We start from the raw sequence: 18177 nt of genomic DNA, 5'->3' as shown, positions 1-18177 counted from the left end.
CTTAATGAATGCAGATCAAAATGAAAGAAACTCATATATTAAGGAATATGGGGAACCAAAAGGATTCACAAATATACGGGAAGAAGGAATAAAAGTAAAAATATTACAGAAGATCACAAAAAGAAACAAAGACTACTTCTTAGTTGATCCTTCATCATATTCATCAGAATTGTTTCATTCTTCGTCTGTATCAGAACTTCTATCTCCATCAGAGCCTTCATCGCCATCAGATTCTTCATCATCAGTTTCGCTATCAGAGATAGTCAGACTAGGAATGTTCTTTGGGATTTCCTCCAAGAGACAAGGATAATCAGAGTGAGGAATATTATGGTCATCACAAACCGTCTGAATAGTTTGATTGCGAAAATACAAAGCGTCATTCTTAAAATTCGCAACAGTGATTTTGATTTGTTTTTTTAATCTAGAATACTTGTCGTTGCGAGAAGAAAGATTCTTTGTGAGTTCCTCTTTTTCAGCTTCAAGTTCCTCAATTATTTTGCGATATCTACTTTCAGAATCTACGAGCAAAAGGCAATCGATTAATAACTTGATGAAAATTCATAAGAAACAAAAGATTAATGAAGAAGAACAGTTAATAACCTTCTCTATCAGAAATCATATCTCTAATCAAGGCTGTATGCTCAACTTGGAGACGAACATTTACACCTAAATCTTTTCTGGCATCGTCTAAGATGAAAGTGAGGCTAAACTGAGAAATAAAAAAGAAAATACACGAATTTTGAAAACTCTGGGCCTGCAAATAATTTGTTGGCTGCTTTTGGGTGCGCCCGTGAGATTTTGTGAGGGTGGGTTTCACAGTAGGAAAATGTGTAAGAATGGGTCTCCCTATAGTTTTCACAATTAAAACTAAAGCAGTTTTTGGGTCTGTCCCTGCTACATCTGATGGAAGCACGACACTATATTCCAACCAAGCATAACAGGGGAAAAATTTCTCTCGCCGCCAATTCTTGTTAACCTACTACTCCACAAGACATTGAGCTAGTTCTTATGATATGGAGCCCCACTGGATTTTTAAAACTGTAAGATTGCACATTAAAGCCTAATCTAAAAGATAAAAAATAGTACAAAAGGGGCGGAAAGTAAGCATACTGCGAAAATTGAAAATCTAGAGCAAAATTTAAAAGATTGCCACAATCAAATTGAAAAAACACCATCTAACGAAAGAAACCGGGTAATTAACATGATAAAACAAAATCCTATGATAACTCAGAATATGATGAATGGCTGGCAAGATGCTTTGCATCTGTTATGGCTCATAATACTTTTACAATGGCTCATTATGCTATATTTTCAGTGTCAAATGGATCCATGTCTACCTCTAAATAATTCATATTAAAAGAAAATGCACATAATATGCCCCAATAATGAAAATGTACTAGATGACCGCATGCGGTGGGGAGCCAACCGAGAAACGTTATCTTTTATGCCAAGTTCATCTACATCTTCTACATCCAATAAAATTCCTGCCAAATTTAAGAAATTAAATGAAATCTGAAATTAGATTGTCGTCCAAAAGAATTGAAACTTTTGGATTGAAAATAATTGAAGTTTGCTTTGGAAAACTGATGAAAAAATGGGATCGCGCGAAACATAAATATCATCACATCCTCCTTGCTTCGGTTGGTCCAATAAATACGCGTAGTGTCACGTCCCGTTAACAGTATGCATGTTTTGGACATTTACATCTTCTACATAAAACTACCTCCAAATAGCATATAATAATTCCGAAAAAAAACACGAGAAAAAAAAAAGACCCTAATTCCAAATAATTTCGCAATCTAATATGCAATTAAGGCCAAATAAGACCTTAAACTATGGGGTAAATGATAATCCATCATATGATTTTGTGGTGTATGATGGTGTAATTTGATAACCCACATAATCTTATGCATGAGCATCAGATTTAAATTCCCGCAGTTAAATTCTAATGTGCCAAGAGGTGTACAAGAGGCAGTATCGTTATTTGACCGTTTGGATGGTTTGACTACCTTAGTCAACTGTTAAAATTTGGTCAGATCAATATCTTAAAGATTTCCATCACAGTCGTCCGTAAGTGATACAGTGGAAACAATCTGTTACAAGTGAACCCTAAATTCGACGGTAGATCCGCTTAACCCTTATAAGTAGTAGTATAGGTGAACCCTAAACTGAGCCACCCATTGTCTCTCTTCTCTATTTGTAGACAAGGAGAGAAGCCCTAGAAAAAAAAAAGGAAAATTTCTTGTTTGGTCCTAGGCCCATATAGTTATTCATAGTAGGGTCTAGCCGGAATTTTTTTTTATCCGGAGGTCCAAAATTAATTAAAACATGGAAATGTCCATAATGCCCATTACTACCAAACGTGTGTGTCTACACTGCTTACAAATTTGAGTACATATCTGGTACACTGCTTAAAAATTCGAGTACATATTTGTTACACTGCTTACAAATTTGAGTACATATCTGTCTGAGTACATATCTGTCGTACTGCTTACAAATCCGATTATATATCTGAATGCTTACAAATTCGAGTACATATTTGCTGCACTGCTTCCAGGTAGAGTACAAATCTGTAAGAATCAATGATAAATAAATTAGAAAACGTATTACATCATATACATTGTAGGATCATACAATGTAGCAACCCAACCTTCTATGTTCCTCCAAATCCATTTGCAGCACACCTTCTTTCAAACACACGTCACAACCAATTTGTAACTTCATCAAGACCACCACCAATTTCACAATCTTGCAAATTTGAACCAACAACAACTCCTGTTCCTATCATTCAAAATCTGTCATTTCTTGCAATAAGTTCTGAACTGCAGCTCCAGATCATCTCCATATCCAATTCCAGTACTGAATCAAACGTAACAAAGAGCATCTATTTCAGTATTTCATATACGTACTGAATCAAACATAACAAGGAGCACTTCCTATCAGTATGCGATATATGTACTGAAGATTCATGAACTACAAATCAACAGTATGACAACAACAGGTGACAGATCTATGAAAAATAAGAGAATCGAAAGACATATTACAGTATTTCACATAAGTACTGAAGGGTAAGACTAAAAAAGGAGCAAAAACACAGCAAATAGCACTTCCTATCAGTACTATACATACATACTCATGGATCGAACCAAAAAAATTGGAAAAACTTCAAATAAAACAAAATTAGAAGAGTTTTATATCAGTACGACATATATGTACTGTCAATTCATACAAGAAAAACAACTGTAACAACCTAAAAAATGTTATAATGTTGAACCAATGATAAATAACAAATAACCGTTACAGTTTTAGTTCCCTGTAACCCTGGGAAAACAACATTGTTAATCGCAAATTCCATATCAACCCAAAGAACATGATCTTTCTTGAAGAAAATCATGCCACCTCTGGGACCTCGTAATGACTGCAAATTGAAACAGAAGACATAGTAAACAACATGACCCTTGAACCTAGACCAATAAAAACAAATGCTGCTTGTGTTGGTGTCAGTAGTTGCAGTCTTGCAGACTTCATGAATGGGACTAGGTGTACCTTGTGAGTGGTGGTTGTTACAACATCACAATATTCAAATGGGTCGGAAAGTACAGATGCATCAACGAGACCACTTATGTGAGCCATATCCATCATGAGAAAAGCCCCAACAGAATCTGCAATCTTCAAGAAACATAGCAGGAAAGGGAATTAGGTGTGCGTAATGGGTTAACTAGTCTGATTCTCTGATCACTAAGAATCACAACTGTTGACAATCAAAAGATATGTATATACCTTTCTCATTCGAGGATAATCGAAATCAGGAGGATAAGCACTAACACCAACAATGATGAGTTTTGGTCGAAAGAGGGTGGCAGTTTTCTCAAGCATATCATAATCAATAAGGCCTGCAAGTGAATTTGGTAATGAATGCAAATTATCAACGAATTATAAATGAACAACAATAAACCATATAGTCATTACACAATATAAGAATGCAGAGCAGCACCTGTTGATTCATCAAGACGGTAGGGCATCGATTCAAAATAAATCGAAGTCCCAGATACCCGTCTTTTAGGAGTCATAAATCCATGTGACAAGTGACCTCCATGAGGAAGATCCAGACCCTGTTCCAGTTACATGAAAAAATTAATATAGCCCCATATTTTGAAAGGAGAGTTGATTACATCCCTTAGGGGTTCAAAACTGATTTCAAAAAATTAGAGAGAAAGAGGCCTCAACTTACCATAATACGGTCATGTGGGTTGAGAAGTGCAGTGTAAACTTCAAAGTTAGCAGGAGAACCAGACAGAGGTTGGACATTAACTCCCCATTTCTTTGGGTCTAAGTGAAATGCCGCCAAAGCCCTTTGTTGACAAAGTGTCTCTAGATCATCAATGTACTCATTTCCACCATAGTACCTACATTGCAGAATGAAATGATCAAATGCATTTCAATACAAATACAGGGAAAAAATACAACATTAAGAACCATCTTTACCTTTTACCATGAAGCCCTTATGAATACTTGTTTGTGAGACAAGAACCCACAGCTTCCATCACTGCGCGAGATGTAAAATTCTCTGAAGCAATGAGCTCCAAGCTGTTAAACTGATGATTCTTCTCACTATCAATTATTGAACGTACTTCAGGGTCTGCCTAACTTGAGAAGGTAATCTATCCGCAGTAGTAGTACCCAACTTGGGAAAAAAATTTGAAGAACCTTTAGTAAAAAGATTGGGTTGTTGTACAGCAGCACCCATTATTGCAGCTCCACTGTATGCCTGCATCTTCTTTACTTCTCCTTAAACATAACAAGGAGCACTTCCTATCAGTATGCGATATATGTACTGAAGATTCATGAACTACAAATTAACAGTATGACAACAACAGGTGACAGATCTATGAAAAATAAGAGAATCGAAAGACATATTACAGTATTTCACATAAGTACTGAAGGGTAAAACTAAAAAAGGAGCAAAAACACAGCAAATAGCACTTCCTATCAGTATTATACATACATACTCATGGATCGAACCAAAAAAATTGGAAAAACTTCAAATAAAACAAAATTAGAAGAGTTTTGTATCAGTACGCCATATATGTACTGTCAAATCATACACGAAAAACAACTGTAACAAACCTAAAAACCATAAAAGCGTCAATCAAATCGATTTGATTATCATAATACAATAAAAAAACAAGTCAAAAGAAGAAAAACCGAACAAAATAATCAAACAAGATGATTAGAAAGCATACCTGGAAACAGAAAACAAATATTCTCCTCGTAAATCATAATGATGCACCATCTTGTTCTTCTTCTTCTTAAAAGTAGACTAGGTTTCTGTCAGTACGGGATATACGTACTGCTGGTTCATACACAACAACAAACTTAAATAAATCTAAAACCAACAAAAATGGAACTGGTATAATCAGATCTAATAACGAAATGAACAAACAATCTGATTATTCATCTAGATCTAGTAAAATAATCAACAAATTAGACACGGAGATAAAAGACGAAATCAAATACAACCACGATTAGATCGTGAAAACCCTAATATAAACATTGCAACAAAGAAATTTTCATCTGATTTTGTAGAAGCGAGAGATATTGAAGAAGACCATAAATCGAGAGAGTCTTATTTCAGTATCGAAGATATGTACTTATGAATCAAACAACAACAAGTGATAAAACTAAGAACAAAACAGAATCAAAAGCAATTTGTATCAGTATTCAACATATGTACTGTTGGATAATACCCCTGAAACAACAAACAAGCACGATTTTGATAAAATGAAGAAGCGAAAACAACAAGATAATCAAATCGAAAGTTCAAATATGTTAAAAACATCATAATCTAGCCAAAAAATTAAATAATTACGATCAAGATTCATAAAAATCAAACCAAAACAAAAATAAATGCAAAAAACAAACAAAAACCGAAAGAAGAAGGTGAAAACGTAATCAAAACGATCCGATCTTCACAGATTCAGTTGAAAAAAAAAAAAAACAGCAGAAAGAGATATTACATAACATACCTGTAAATCTTCAAAGAGATCTTCATAAAAACTCTACCTCGTAATTCAAAAGCAGGAGCAAAATTTGAGAAGATGAAGAAAGAGAGGAGGAGAGCGGAACTCGGATCTGTAAAAAATGATGATTTTTTTTAAGAAACATATATGTATTATCAGGGAATGGGTAGTTTGGGTATTTTTAAAAGTGGATTATGACATCCCGCACGTGTAACGGACCAAGGGATAAAATTTTGGTCCAATTTCCTCTTTTTCTTTTTATTATGGACCTCTGGTTACTGGGCTTTAGTGGGTGGACCTGCTACTAACTAAGACTACCATAATAGTACCTATTGGTAATTCCTACAAAAAAAAACTGACCTCCAACTACAAAATCATGGCAGAAACAAGTGATGGTGGTAGTTCTACAGCATCAACAACAAGAAGCAGCATGATTTATCCTCTCAATATCTCAATTTCCCATTTTTCTTTTCTATTGTACTTTTTTCTGAATCTTCAATTTTGTTTCCTTATGTAATTTTCTCTGGGAATTACAGTAGATGCTAGTTTAATCATTTGTATTCCGTTTGTTTCTTATCTCCATAGTTTAGTTTTATGTAAAATTATCATGTGGTGAAGGAGTTCTGTCATTGCCAGTTCTTTTTCTTTGTTTTTTTTTTGGTCGTGAAATGTAATCAGGATTCAGTAAAAGCATACCTATCTATCCAGTCCAATTTGAGTATTTTACCTATAGAATATGAACTGCCATTGAGTTTGATGCGGAAAATAGAAGCACATTAATTCAATACAGCACCACCAGAATATTTGCTTGCCGGGAACATCCTTTGACACCAGAAATGTGTGGAAAATTTAGTCGGATGTGGCCTGTTTTCATCTCATTGTGGTTTAATGAATGGTCTTTGATTTAGATGGAGAAAGAAAATGGATGCTCATAAGACAACACAACACGACCGATGGGTGAGAATGTTGTCACCAGATGATGGCCTAGAAGCCATTGAAATGGTACCATCAAATGGAAACACTAGTTTGCCGGCACCAACACCTTGAAACTGTGTTGTTTAGAAAGTAAACATTCATGGCAATAAGTTTTGTATCTAAAACCCAAGGATACTTCAGCTGGTTGAACCCAGTAACATTAAAGTTTCAAATTTTGTTCATTCTTCGCTATGTTTTTGAACCTCTCCTTCAATTCGAGATTCAAATGAATAACCCAGACGAGGACTAATGTCCTTGAAACTCATGATAACAAGTTAAATGATAAAAACGCCATAAAGGTGTAATTTTTTCCGATATAAAACGCCTTCATTGTTCTGAAATACTCACTGAAGAATGTATAGTAAAATTTGAGGTCGAATATAATTAAAGGTGTGGCTCATGGTTTGTCGTCACCTCCAATCGTGCACCGAGACATAACTGGAAATAACATCTTATTGGACTCTATATTCGAAAATAAGGTTCCAGATTTTGGGTACATTGCTCCAGGTCAGTTTAACATTCTCTAACTAGCACCATATCAATCAATGTTCATTTTGCAATAAAAAGATTCCAGATTGGCATACCAAATGTTAGAATTTGACTAGAGTATTACTACTCCCAGTCTCCGAGGATTATTTTCAACAAGTTCTGTAAACCCGTGCAAATGCACGGGCTAGTTCATTAGCTGACTCAAAAAGAAAAGTTGCATATTTTGTTAGTTCATAAGGGTTGAGTGGTTGACCCATTTATACATGCATACATACCTAAACTAAAGGACAGAGCCCTTAACCGGAACAGCAGAGTGCCAAGATTCAATGCTGATTACTCATAGTGAAAGCCCCGATCAACAATTAGGTAATTTTCACAGCAAGATTTCGATGTTAACAAATGCATATTTTGTTATTTATGCTCTTGCGAACATCGGGTACTTTTTCATCTTTGATGGCCAAGAACATTGTTGCCTACTTGCCTTCATACATGGGTAATGTCATAGAGTGCGAGAAGATACCAAAATCGAATGATTTTAGCAGCCTACAAATTAGAAGTGTAGCAGTGGCTGGCTACTTGTGCCTACAAAAATGCATCTCTACATCGTTATATTATCTGCAAATAATTTGTTGAAAGACCCTTTTATAAATAAGACTTAAATTGCATACAAAAATGATCAAAAAGAGGGACAATCAGGGTTGCAAATAAAAAAATAAATTATGCTATTATGAAAATCATATAAACAATATGAGATCACGTTCAATCTAAAATATGGTGTGTGTTGGTTATGATTAAATACATCAGAGGGAGAGGCCTCGGCATAGGAAATCACATTGAGAGATATATGCAGGCTAAACTGTACAAAAGAATATGTGTCGGTGACTTGAACAACACCATAGATAACATGAACAGCACAGCACAGATGGTACGTTACATAAAGCAGAAGAAACTGGCGAATTATCAACGGAGTTCTAAATTGTCAGAGTTACCTCTTTATAAAGTGTTGAACCGATCTCAGCATAGTGCGTGCTGATAACATAACCACCATTCGTCAGAACAATACTTGTCTTTTTGTTATCTACACAAATAGTATCTCTACATGCCTTGACGGCATATCTGTTTTCACATGTGCGAATTAGTACCCACACTACCAAAATGTGCTGGTCATGAAGCCCCATATACATAAACAAAGTATGTGTTTGATAGGATACAAAATTGAACCTATTAATTTGTAACAAATATGAGATTTGTATATGCATTACCTTTACAGGAGTTATCGGAACGGTTCCCTCTTTTCGCAGTATAGGAGACATCAAAAACTTAAATTTTGATAGGCGCCTCTTTTGATGCTGGTGACTTGAACAACACAAAAGCTTGCACTACAAACTTGGGTTTCATCTTTGCAATGGATAATTCATAACTCTGCGACCGAAAAGGAATGTGTTGAGATTATTATTAGTCCCACATGGTTGGGTTATTTAAGATCCTACGGTTTACAATCTATTAGGACCTCTCCACTCATTGCCAATTGGTTTTGAGTTGGAAGCACGTATTCTAATAGAATGATATTTTTAAAGATACAAAAACTAAAAGCGAAAAGAAACAAACGGGTTCCAAAGTTGGGGTAAGAAAAGAATCTGATCAGAAGGAAATTTGAATGTCCGTGTTTGGGAGTGCCACCACTTCAAAAGAGCTTTTTTTTCTACCACCTGATTGTCGAATTTCTATCACTTCATTCGACTGTTATCCACAAAACAATCATTGAAGTACTTTTTATTCAACCACCATGGACGTGAAGAGGAACTGCTTCTTCTTTTTTTTCTTGGGATGGTATCAATTTGGTCGTTTAGTGTGTGTTCCGAAATTGCATACTTATTTATCCACCATGAAGAGTCGTGTCGGTAGAACCCATCTTCCCATACATTCTGCAAACTGACAGTTGGATGGTTGAATCTTTTCACATATTCTGCTATGCAAAGATGAGTCTGTAACGAAAAGACGCATCTATTCCTTTGTGCAGTTAATTGCTGACAATGCTGCCACGTGGCTTTTTAAATTTTAAGAGAACTCAAAATTGAATTTGGTTGCGCCACGTCAGCCTTACCATCCTCCTTTATACTCCCTCCGTCCCCGATATATAGGCGGAAAAGTGAATTTCTCTTAGAATAAGAAATTTTATTGATTTCCTACATTTCCATCTTCTTTCCTGTTTTATCCTTTGTACAATTCCAACATTAGAAACAAAACTTAATTATATTTGTAACTACTTATGATAAATAAGGGTAATATATGGAAAAACCCATCTTGGAATTGAAAGTCCGCCTGTCTAATGGGACTATAATTTTTTACAACTCCGCCTATATATAGGGGACGGAGGGAGTATTAAGAAGGATTGAGTGCTCACATGGCAGATAGTTTACCAACTGACCTTGGGGTCTAGACAAGTCAAACAAATTTAGGTCACCCAATACGGTCGGTCAAGGAATAAGCAGCAGCTGTTGGATCATATAATAGACTTGAAATGCAAGCGAACCCTAACTCAAAGGGGTAGATCTCCATCCCTTTCCCTTATAAGTAGCTTAAGTTTTCTCCTAATGCATCCAAACTGCGCCTCCCTCTTCTATCTGCTAAGAACCAAAGAAGGCAACTCATAACCCTAAAGAAAGACGACAATAGATCTATCAGCTGCAACAAAATCATGGGAGAAAACAGTCGGGGAGACGGTCCAAGGATCACCAACAACAAAAGCCGTTTTTAGCATAATGATTTCTCCGATCGAATCCTCTTTTTAGTTTTCTTAAGTCATGGTTGTTGTGTGTGTTTTAGTACCACTTAATATATTTGGGTTTAGAATATTTAAGCTTACACTGTCTCAGAAGTACAAGAAGTGATCTGCTAGTTTAATCATTTCTAGTTTATTGTGTATGTGAACCAATTTCCCAATAAATAAATAAAAATTACGAGAAGTTTAGTCAATTCCGGTTTGTTTGTTTTTTCAATGATGAAAGTATCCGATTCATGATCTAATCTGAATGTATTCTATTTGGTTTTGAAGTTTTTGAAATTAACTTATAATCTCAATTTGTTGTGAGAGTCCGTGAATGACCTTGCTTTGCCATGAATGCGCAAAGTTGCATCAGGAGTCTTGATCCAGTTTGTATATCTCTACTCTAATATCAGTATAAATCCAGTTTATTTCCACCTACAGATTTCAGGCGCCAGAGGAGTGCGAATTTGATGGGGAGCTTCCAGTTCCACGAGGTGAATCAACCACATTTTCCATGACTTGTTCTGGCCTAGTTTGGGCTTATCGAACTACCTTTGATTGTGATCCCAGTACGCCTCATCAAGATTGTCAGTCGGTGTTCCAAAACTTCGAGCGTGATATGCTTGAAATAGTATGTAGACTGTGCAAATTTCTTCTTTCCCTCTCTTCTTGTATGGGGGTGTATTTGTAGATTTTGAATCATACACTTGCACAGCTTCTTCTTTTATTTTAATTATTTTTTTTTGGACATGTCATTTGCTTTGTGGTTTTTCTAGTAACAAGTCATGTTCAAAAAAAAAATGGAAGATGGTCGGCATTGATATGATGCAGAGGATTCTTTATAATCTACCATTTTAAAATCATGACTCACCTAAGGCATAAGAATTCTTTTTGTTTTTGTTAAGAGGGACCGCAGGCATTTGAAGATATTACAGGCCAAGTGCGATTGTTCCCAGGAGGAAAATTGGCTAGAATCGAGAAGAATACATTTATTTTTTTGGCTTAAGGTCATGACTCGGATGGGGCGCGTGCCCTACCTAGTACCTTCAGGTCTTGGGACCAAAAGCATTTGAAGATATTGTTGTCCGTCGGGCCAGGCCCAGGGAAACAACTGTTTCTAATGAACAGTTTGTTTCGTGAAAGAAGAATATTTTTTTTTTACAGAAAAGGCAAATTAAATTAAAAAGATCCAAATGTTACCGAAAAAATAACAACAGATAACAAAAAAATACATGGACTAATGCATCACAGCATTCCAATTACACAGCAAAGTGCTCAACTGAAAACCAGAAAATAATTGCGACTTCAAGCCCCGATTAAACATCAAACATTTTACATCCGTAATCATTTGATCCAAATCCTTCTTCACATTATTATGAACTCTAGCATTCCTTTCATTCCAGACACACCACCAAATAGCAAAAGGCAGTATACTCCATATCTTTTTTTTTCTGTTTCGAGTTCTCCTCCGACATTTATCTCCCCATTCCCATAGATTGGATTGCACATTTCTAGAAAGAACCCAATTGATATCAAAACTTTTGAGAAAGTAAGACCAGATATCAAATACAAACTTACAATGAAGAAATAAGTGTTCATTTGTCTCCACACAATCATCACAGAAAGTGCACTTTGGATCTTGCACAAGCCCTGCAGAGTATAAATAATCAAAAGTGGGAGCACCACTAAAGCACAATGTCCAGAAGAGAAATGAGACCTTTAATGGCAAATTAGAATTCCACAATTTTTTATCTGGGAAAGTCAACAAACCACCAATTTCAAGAGCATCATAAGCATTAGCCACAGAAAAATCTTCTCCATAGCACCAATGTCTTGAATCCTCATTCGCAAGTCGAGAAGGGTCATCAATAATCTGTAGAAGATTAGCCACTTCCAACATCTCTTGATCATTCAAATTTCTAGTGAAGCTTAAAATCCAAGCACCTTCATTTGAAATCAGATCAATAACCAAAGCATTTTTTTGTCTTGCTATCTGAAATAGGGAGGGAAATTGTTGTTTCAGAGGGAATTCCCAAATCCATACATCATCCCAGAAATACATAGACACACCAGCACTAGTATTCAAGACAGGACCATCTTTAACAAAATCTCTAAACTTCAGAATTCCAGACCACATACTGTGACATATAGAGTTTTTTGTCAGTGAAGGTAGAAAAGCATTTACTACACCTCCAAACTTTAGATTTACAATTCTCCTCCACAGGGCATATTTCTCTGAGCCATATCTCCAAATCCATTTAGAGTGTAATGCCTTATTCATCAACTGAAGTTTCTTTATACCAATACCTCCGCTATTTTTTGGCAAAGCAGTTCTAGACCAAGAAAACCAACTCCTCTTTTTAATAGAAGAATTTGATCCCCAAAGGAAATTCCTCATGATTCTCTCAATTTCTTTAGGAACAGACAGAGGAATTTAAAACATAGTCATATAATAGATTGGTAGACTAGAAAGTACACTTTGAATCATTAACACCCTTTGGCCTTTAGAAAGATATTTTATTTTCCAGCTATAAAGGTTTTGTTGCAGCTTAAGTATGATATCATTCCAAATGATTCTGTTTTTGGACTTACTACCAAGTGGAATACCCAAGTAATTCATTGGGAGTTGAGGCGCAGAACAACCAAAAATGTCATCACAACTTTCTGCATTATGTGCTTGGCCTAAGCCCACAATAGTACTCTTCCTATAATTTACCTTAAGACCAGAAATGATCTCAAAACCTAGTAAAATATTTTTATGATTTTGAACTTGAGATTCCTCATCATTGGAAGAAACAATCAAGTCATCAACAAATTGAAGATGAGTTATTAGAGTACCTTGTTGAGAGACAGAGAAACCAGCAATAAGACCTTCATCTGCTGCTTTTTTGATCAATAATGAGAGCACCTCAGCTACTAAAATAAATAAGAAAGGTGATATTGGATCACCCTGTCTTATACCTTTTTTACCCTTAAACATATCAGTAGCTTCTCCTTTTAATAAAACATCAAATCTGGGTGTAGAAATGCACCATTTAATCCATGCTCTCCACTTCATTCCAAAACCAAACCTGGCAAGAGTAATATCCACACAACTCCAATTCACATTATCAAATGCTTTTTCAAAATCAACTTTGCAAATTAAACCTGTTTCATGTTGTCTCAATTTAGAGTCAATAAGTTCAGAAGCAATAAGAATGTTATCTTGAATCTGCCTCCCTGTATGAAAGCTCCTTGATAATCAGATATAATGGAAGGAAGTACCAATTTCATTCTCTCAGCAAGCAATTTTGAAATAATTTTATAGACACTACCAATTAGACTGATGGGTCTAAAGTTATGCAGAGATACAGCTCCATTGCACTGGGGTATGAGAGTTAAATTAGTGCAATTAATCCTCCAATCCAACATACAAGAATCCTCAATTTCCTTCACCATCAACATTAAGTCCCTTTTAATCACATTCCAAGCAAATTTGTAGAATTCCATAGTGAATCCATCTGGACCTGGACTTTTGTTGGCTCCAAAATGCTTGATAACAGAATGAACCTCTTCTTCAGAAAATGGCTTCTCCAGATTAATACTATATCCAACTGAGATTGCAGGCATCATAAGTTTATCACAATCTGGTCTCATCTTATGATTCTCAGAGAATAAAGAGGAGTAAAAGTTTTTTGCTTCTGCAGCAATCTGCTGCTTATCATAAGTTAGAGCACTATCCACTGAAAGACAAGAAATGTTGTTGCATTTATATTTAAAACTAGCTAACTGATGCAGATAAGCAGAATTGATTTCCCCCTCTTTAGCCCATTTTTCTTTTGCTCTATGATTTGCTTTTCTAGTTATATTCATTGCAATAGAAGAATGTTGTTGTTTGGCTTGTTCTCTTTCCACAATCTCCTCATCATAAAGACCCATGACTTCTTCAAGCGAATCCAGCACATCAATAGTAAGCTCTAGATTATCCAGCTGAGAATGAAGGTTGCCAAAAGTAGATCTTTGCCAAGCTTTAATGAATGGTTTCACAGCCTGAAGTTTCTTAGAAAAAATGAAACTAGGTTTTCCAGTAAAAACTAGAGAATCCCACCAAATCTTGAGTTTATTGAGAAATTCAGGATGAATAAGTATGAAGTTATCCAACCTAAATGGGGATTTAATCTTGTCACCTGAATTACAACATAATAAAATAGGAGTGTGGTCTGAAATTGGTCTCCTAAGTCTCATCAGGATAGGTGCAGGGCAGTGCTCATTAAAATCTGGAGATAAGAGAAACCTATCTAACCTGATAAGCAAAGGATTTTGTTGAGAATTCTTCCAGGTGAATCTCCCTCCATCCATTGGTAAATCAATTAAGGAGAATATGTTAACAAAAGCTCTAAAAGATATTCTATTTCCCATAGCACCACCAGGGATGTTTCTATCATCAGCAGATAGAATAACATTGAAGTCTCCTCAAATGAACCAAGGATCATCAAAGAGTAATCGAATATCACTTAATTCTTGCCAAAATTGATTGTAATAACTCACATATGATGCTTCATAAACTGAAGTAAACAACCACACAAAATTATCAGAAGCATTTATGAATTTGATAGATACTGAAAAAGCACCTAAAAAATGATCTTCCATGTGAATAATTCCTTCTTTCCACATGACAAATATCCCTCCTGAAGCCCCTTCTGAAGCTAAGTAAACGTAATTACATCTATTACTCCCCCAAAGAGAATGAATTAAAGTATCATCCACCCTCTCAGTTTTGGATTCTTGAATTGTACAAATAGTTGGGTTATTCCTCAAAATTGCATTGAGGATTGCATTTGTCTTTGAATCATGACCCAAACCCCTAATATTCCAACTCATAATATTATGATCCATTCACCTCTATATTATCCCTAGAAGCAATAGGATTAAAAGCCGAATCCAACTCCAAATTTTCTGATGCAAAAGTTCATTGAACCGCTTCAATTTTCTCATCATTCTTCTGCAAAAGATGATTATCAATATCTTCATCTGGTTGAAGTGCTCCCAGACCATCATCATCCTCTCTCAGAGGAATTTCCATATCTTGCACCGGTCTTGAATTTTTGATCATGAGATCCTTACAGAATATTCGCATTCTTGGATGATCAGTCGAGATACCCAATCTCATATCGAAACTTAACTGAGCATCAATGTTTTCACTCAAGTAACTATTAGAAATTTGTGATTCCACTGTAGGTAGGAGCTCAGAGCTAGAAGGAGATGAGATTGTATTGGTTAACATTGTGTAAGGTTGCATTGGATCATGGACAAGAGTTCCCATGATTGAAAAAAGACATTGCTATAGGGCTAATAATTTGCGACATCGAATTAGAAGCAACTTGACCCACACTACTTATTTTTGGATCCGGGTAAGGTTGCATTGGATCATGGACAAGAGTTCCCATGAAAATGGTAGGACCGAATTCCACATTAGAAGACATCCCCCAATCTGGTCCATATATTGATCCAACACACTAAAACGGTTCGTGTCATGGGCAGGAGTTCCCATAAAAATGGTAGAGTCGAAACCCAAAGGTAACGCTCCCCTATCTGGCCCATATTACGACCCGACCCCATACTCGATTTTTTCTTACTAACCGTGACCCATGGGATAAAAAATTCACCACTAGTCTCTGAATCTGGTTCATTATGCCTGGTTAGGTTACCCTTTAGCTGCTTATCAGCAACTTTCCTCCAAACCAAATTTAACTTCTTTACCGCCGAATTAGTAGCGTAAGAAGAATTTGAATTTGAATTAGACATATTTTCCGGAGAAGATTTTGTCCTGCTGGAAACGGAAGGAGAATCTTCCGAGCTTGAATCACGGGATGGAGATGTTGACTCAGCGGAAATAATTCGACCGAAGATTTTCATCCTCTCTGACCACCACAAATTTGATCCTATGATGATCATGATGAGATTGATGTTCATCATCCATATGTTCTTGAAGCCATTCGATGCTCAACCAATGACCTTGAAAATTCACGGCCACTGGGATTTTACTGAGATCAGACAAGACTTTTAGTTTGCAGCAATTCAATATGTCAAACTTCAGAGTTGTATGATGAATATCAACAAGTTTCCCCCAAGAAGAGACAATAGAACGAAAAGAACGCGAATTCCAAAAATGCAATGGTAAACCACGGATCCCTAACCAATGTGCTTTATCCACGTTCTTAGCCTTATTGATGAGAGGATCTTCAGAAGCCCAATGGCTTAAAGAAAGTTTCGATTTACCAATATTTAGAATCTTCTCTTCACTGAAGTAATCGAAAACCTCTTTCGATCTTGCGTCGAAAAAAGCAAGCTTCCCGTTGATACACCTCAGATTTAATTTACCAGACCAACTAAATTTCTTCATCAAGCCAGTGGAGATTTTATGCCATCCAGAATGAAAGTTAAGAATCTTTACCGTAATTCCAAAATCTCCAATTGATTTCATTTTCCATTGGGACAAATTATCCAGCTCTGGAAAATCATTATTCCCCAACATGAAATCCATTCTATGAACATTAGATGGTGACACCGAAGCCCAAAAAGTTTTCCAAGTTGCACCTTCAAAACCTGATGGAATGCATATGAATCTTTTTCTGGAATCAGTAGCCGGTTCAAACCTTGAAACTTAATAATTTGATTTTATCTCAATCAGTATCACAACCTGATCGAATCTGCGAGTCCATTTTAGGGGCTTTCCAGATAACGAGTTAATAGCTTCCACCGTTACCTCATGAATCCAAGAAACTGCTATCTCAGGTACCAAAATCCAATTACTTACTCCTTGCAATCTCTCCAAAACCTTAAGGATTCTATTTTTACCATTAGCAATCCAAGAGAGATCAAATGATTTTGATTTAAGAAGAATTATAGAAGAAGACATACTACAAAATAACAAAAAACAAAAAAAGAAATCAAGAAAAAATGGCTAACGAGAACTCTACTATCTAATAAATCCCGGCCCCAAGGACGGCGGCGAAGTTCAGAGTAGCACACTTCTACACTGATTTGATCACCACGATCAAAACGAGCAGAAGGCTGAGTTCATCATACAAAACAAATTGACAAATAAATTTTGTACTTTAGTATTGACAAATAAATTTAGTATTTCTAACTAGAGGGAACTTCAATGATTCCTTTGTATTCTTGTTGCAGCTGTCAGCCTTTACATCTCCCCTATTGACACTTGCAGCTTCTTCCAATTGCGCATTTCCTTGGTCATTAGAAAACATTGACGGGGCTGCATTTTTATATCTTTTTCTTTTGTGAGCATCCATTGCTTCCCAAGTACCAACACTCGAATTGTAGGAACCACTGGAACAGCAACCCGCATGCATGAGACCTATTAGGAAATAATATATATGAGAGTCTATATTTAGGAGATATGTCTATGTTTAGAGTTTGATCTTAGTTAGGAAAGTAGTTTGAGTGGTCGACAAGTTTGTGAACAATATAAATAGGTTGTTAAGCCATGAGAATTAAGACACCAAGAATTATTATCAATGTAGACGTTCAATGCTTCCGCGTTTATGCTCTCCTCTCTCTTGCTCGATCCTTAACAAGACCAAATATTACTGGCTACTTCATGAACATTATACCAACAATAATAACTGTCAGCCAAATGATTTTAAGAGTTGTGTTAGGCTCAACTAGACTTGACGACAAACTAAAAGCAATTCAAACATCCTAACATGTTTTCTCGATATCGAAATAATATAACGGAGAGTTTACCTTTACAGGAAAGGTTCTGGGCATAAGCTTATAAGTCTCGTAGACGACAGATGGTGCTCAAGCAATAGAGCCGAATAGTGAGTCTCCATTACGAGTTCTGGGCATAAGTTTATCCCTCTTTGTTAGACAGAACATCAAGCAACGGTAAGAGTTCTTCATTGCGAGTAGGAAGTTAGGATA

General features: G+C 36.0%; 1 protein-coding gene and 1 long non-coding RNA gene across 2 annotated transcripts; both read right to left on the bottom strand.

Moving 5' to 3' along the window:
• Positions 1–3806: 3806 nt before the first annotated feature.
• On the bottom strand, positions 3807–4275 carry LOC113293668. Its single transcript, XR_003332446.1, has 3 exons — positions 4232–4275; positions 3995–4112; positions 3807–3893 (listed from the first exon to the last, which is right to left on the bottom strand). It is a non-coding gene; the product is annotated as an uncharacterized LOC113293668 (long non-coding RNA).
• Positions 4276–11488: 7213 nt separating this feature from the next.
• On the bottom strand, positions 11489–15111 carry LOC113296413. Its single transcript, XM_026544722.1, has 4 exons — positions 14862–15111; positions 13566–14699; positions 12844–13470; positions 11489–12663 (listed from the first exon to the last, which is right to left on the bottom strand). Exons 1-4 carry the CDS (start codon positions 15109–15111, stop codon positions 11489–11491), a joined length of 3186 nt encoding a protein of 1061 aa, XP_026400507.1.
• Between the last annotated feature and the right edge of the window lie 3066 nt (positions 15112–18177).

This window comes from Papaver somniferum, chromosome 7 (genome assembly GCF_003573695.1).
Source record: "Papaver somniferum cultivar HN1 chromosome 7, ASM357369v1, whole genome shotgun sequence".
NCBI classification, from domain to species: domain Eukaryota; kingdom Viridiplantae; phylum Streptophyta; class Magnoliopsida; order Ranunculales; family Papaveraceae; genus Papaver; species Papaver somniferum.
This window is presented reverse-complemented; position numbering and strand designations above follow the sequence as displayed.

Excerpts from the sequence above, each read along its gene's own strand:
- LOC113296413 (XM_026544722.1), bottom strand. The coding sequence starts at position 15,111 with ATGAGTTGGAATATTAGGGGTTTGGGTCATGATTCAAAGACAAATGCA. Across the intron at positions 13,471-13,565 it reads TAGACCCATCAGTCTAATTG|GGAGGCAGATTCAAGATAAC; the intron begins GTAGTGTCTATA and ends GCTTTCATACAG. Across the intron at positions 12,664-12,843 it reads CTTGGGTATTCCACTTGGTA|AAATTGAGAGAATCATGAGG; the intron begins GTAAGTCCAAAA and ends CTGTTCCTAAAG.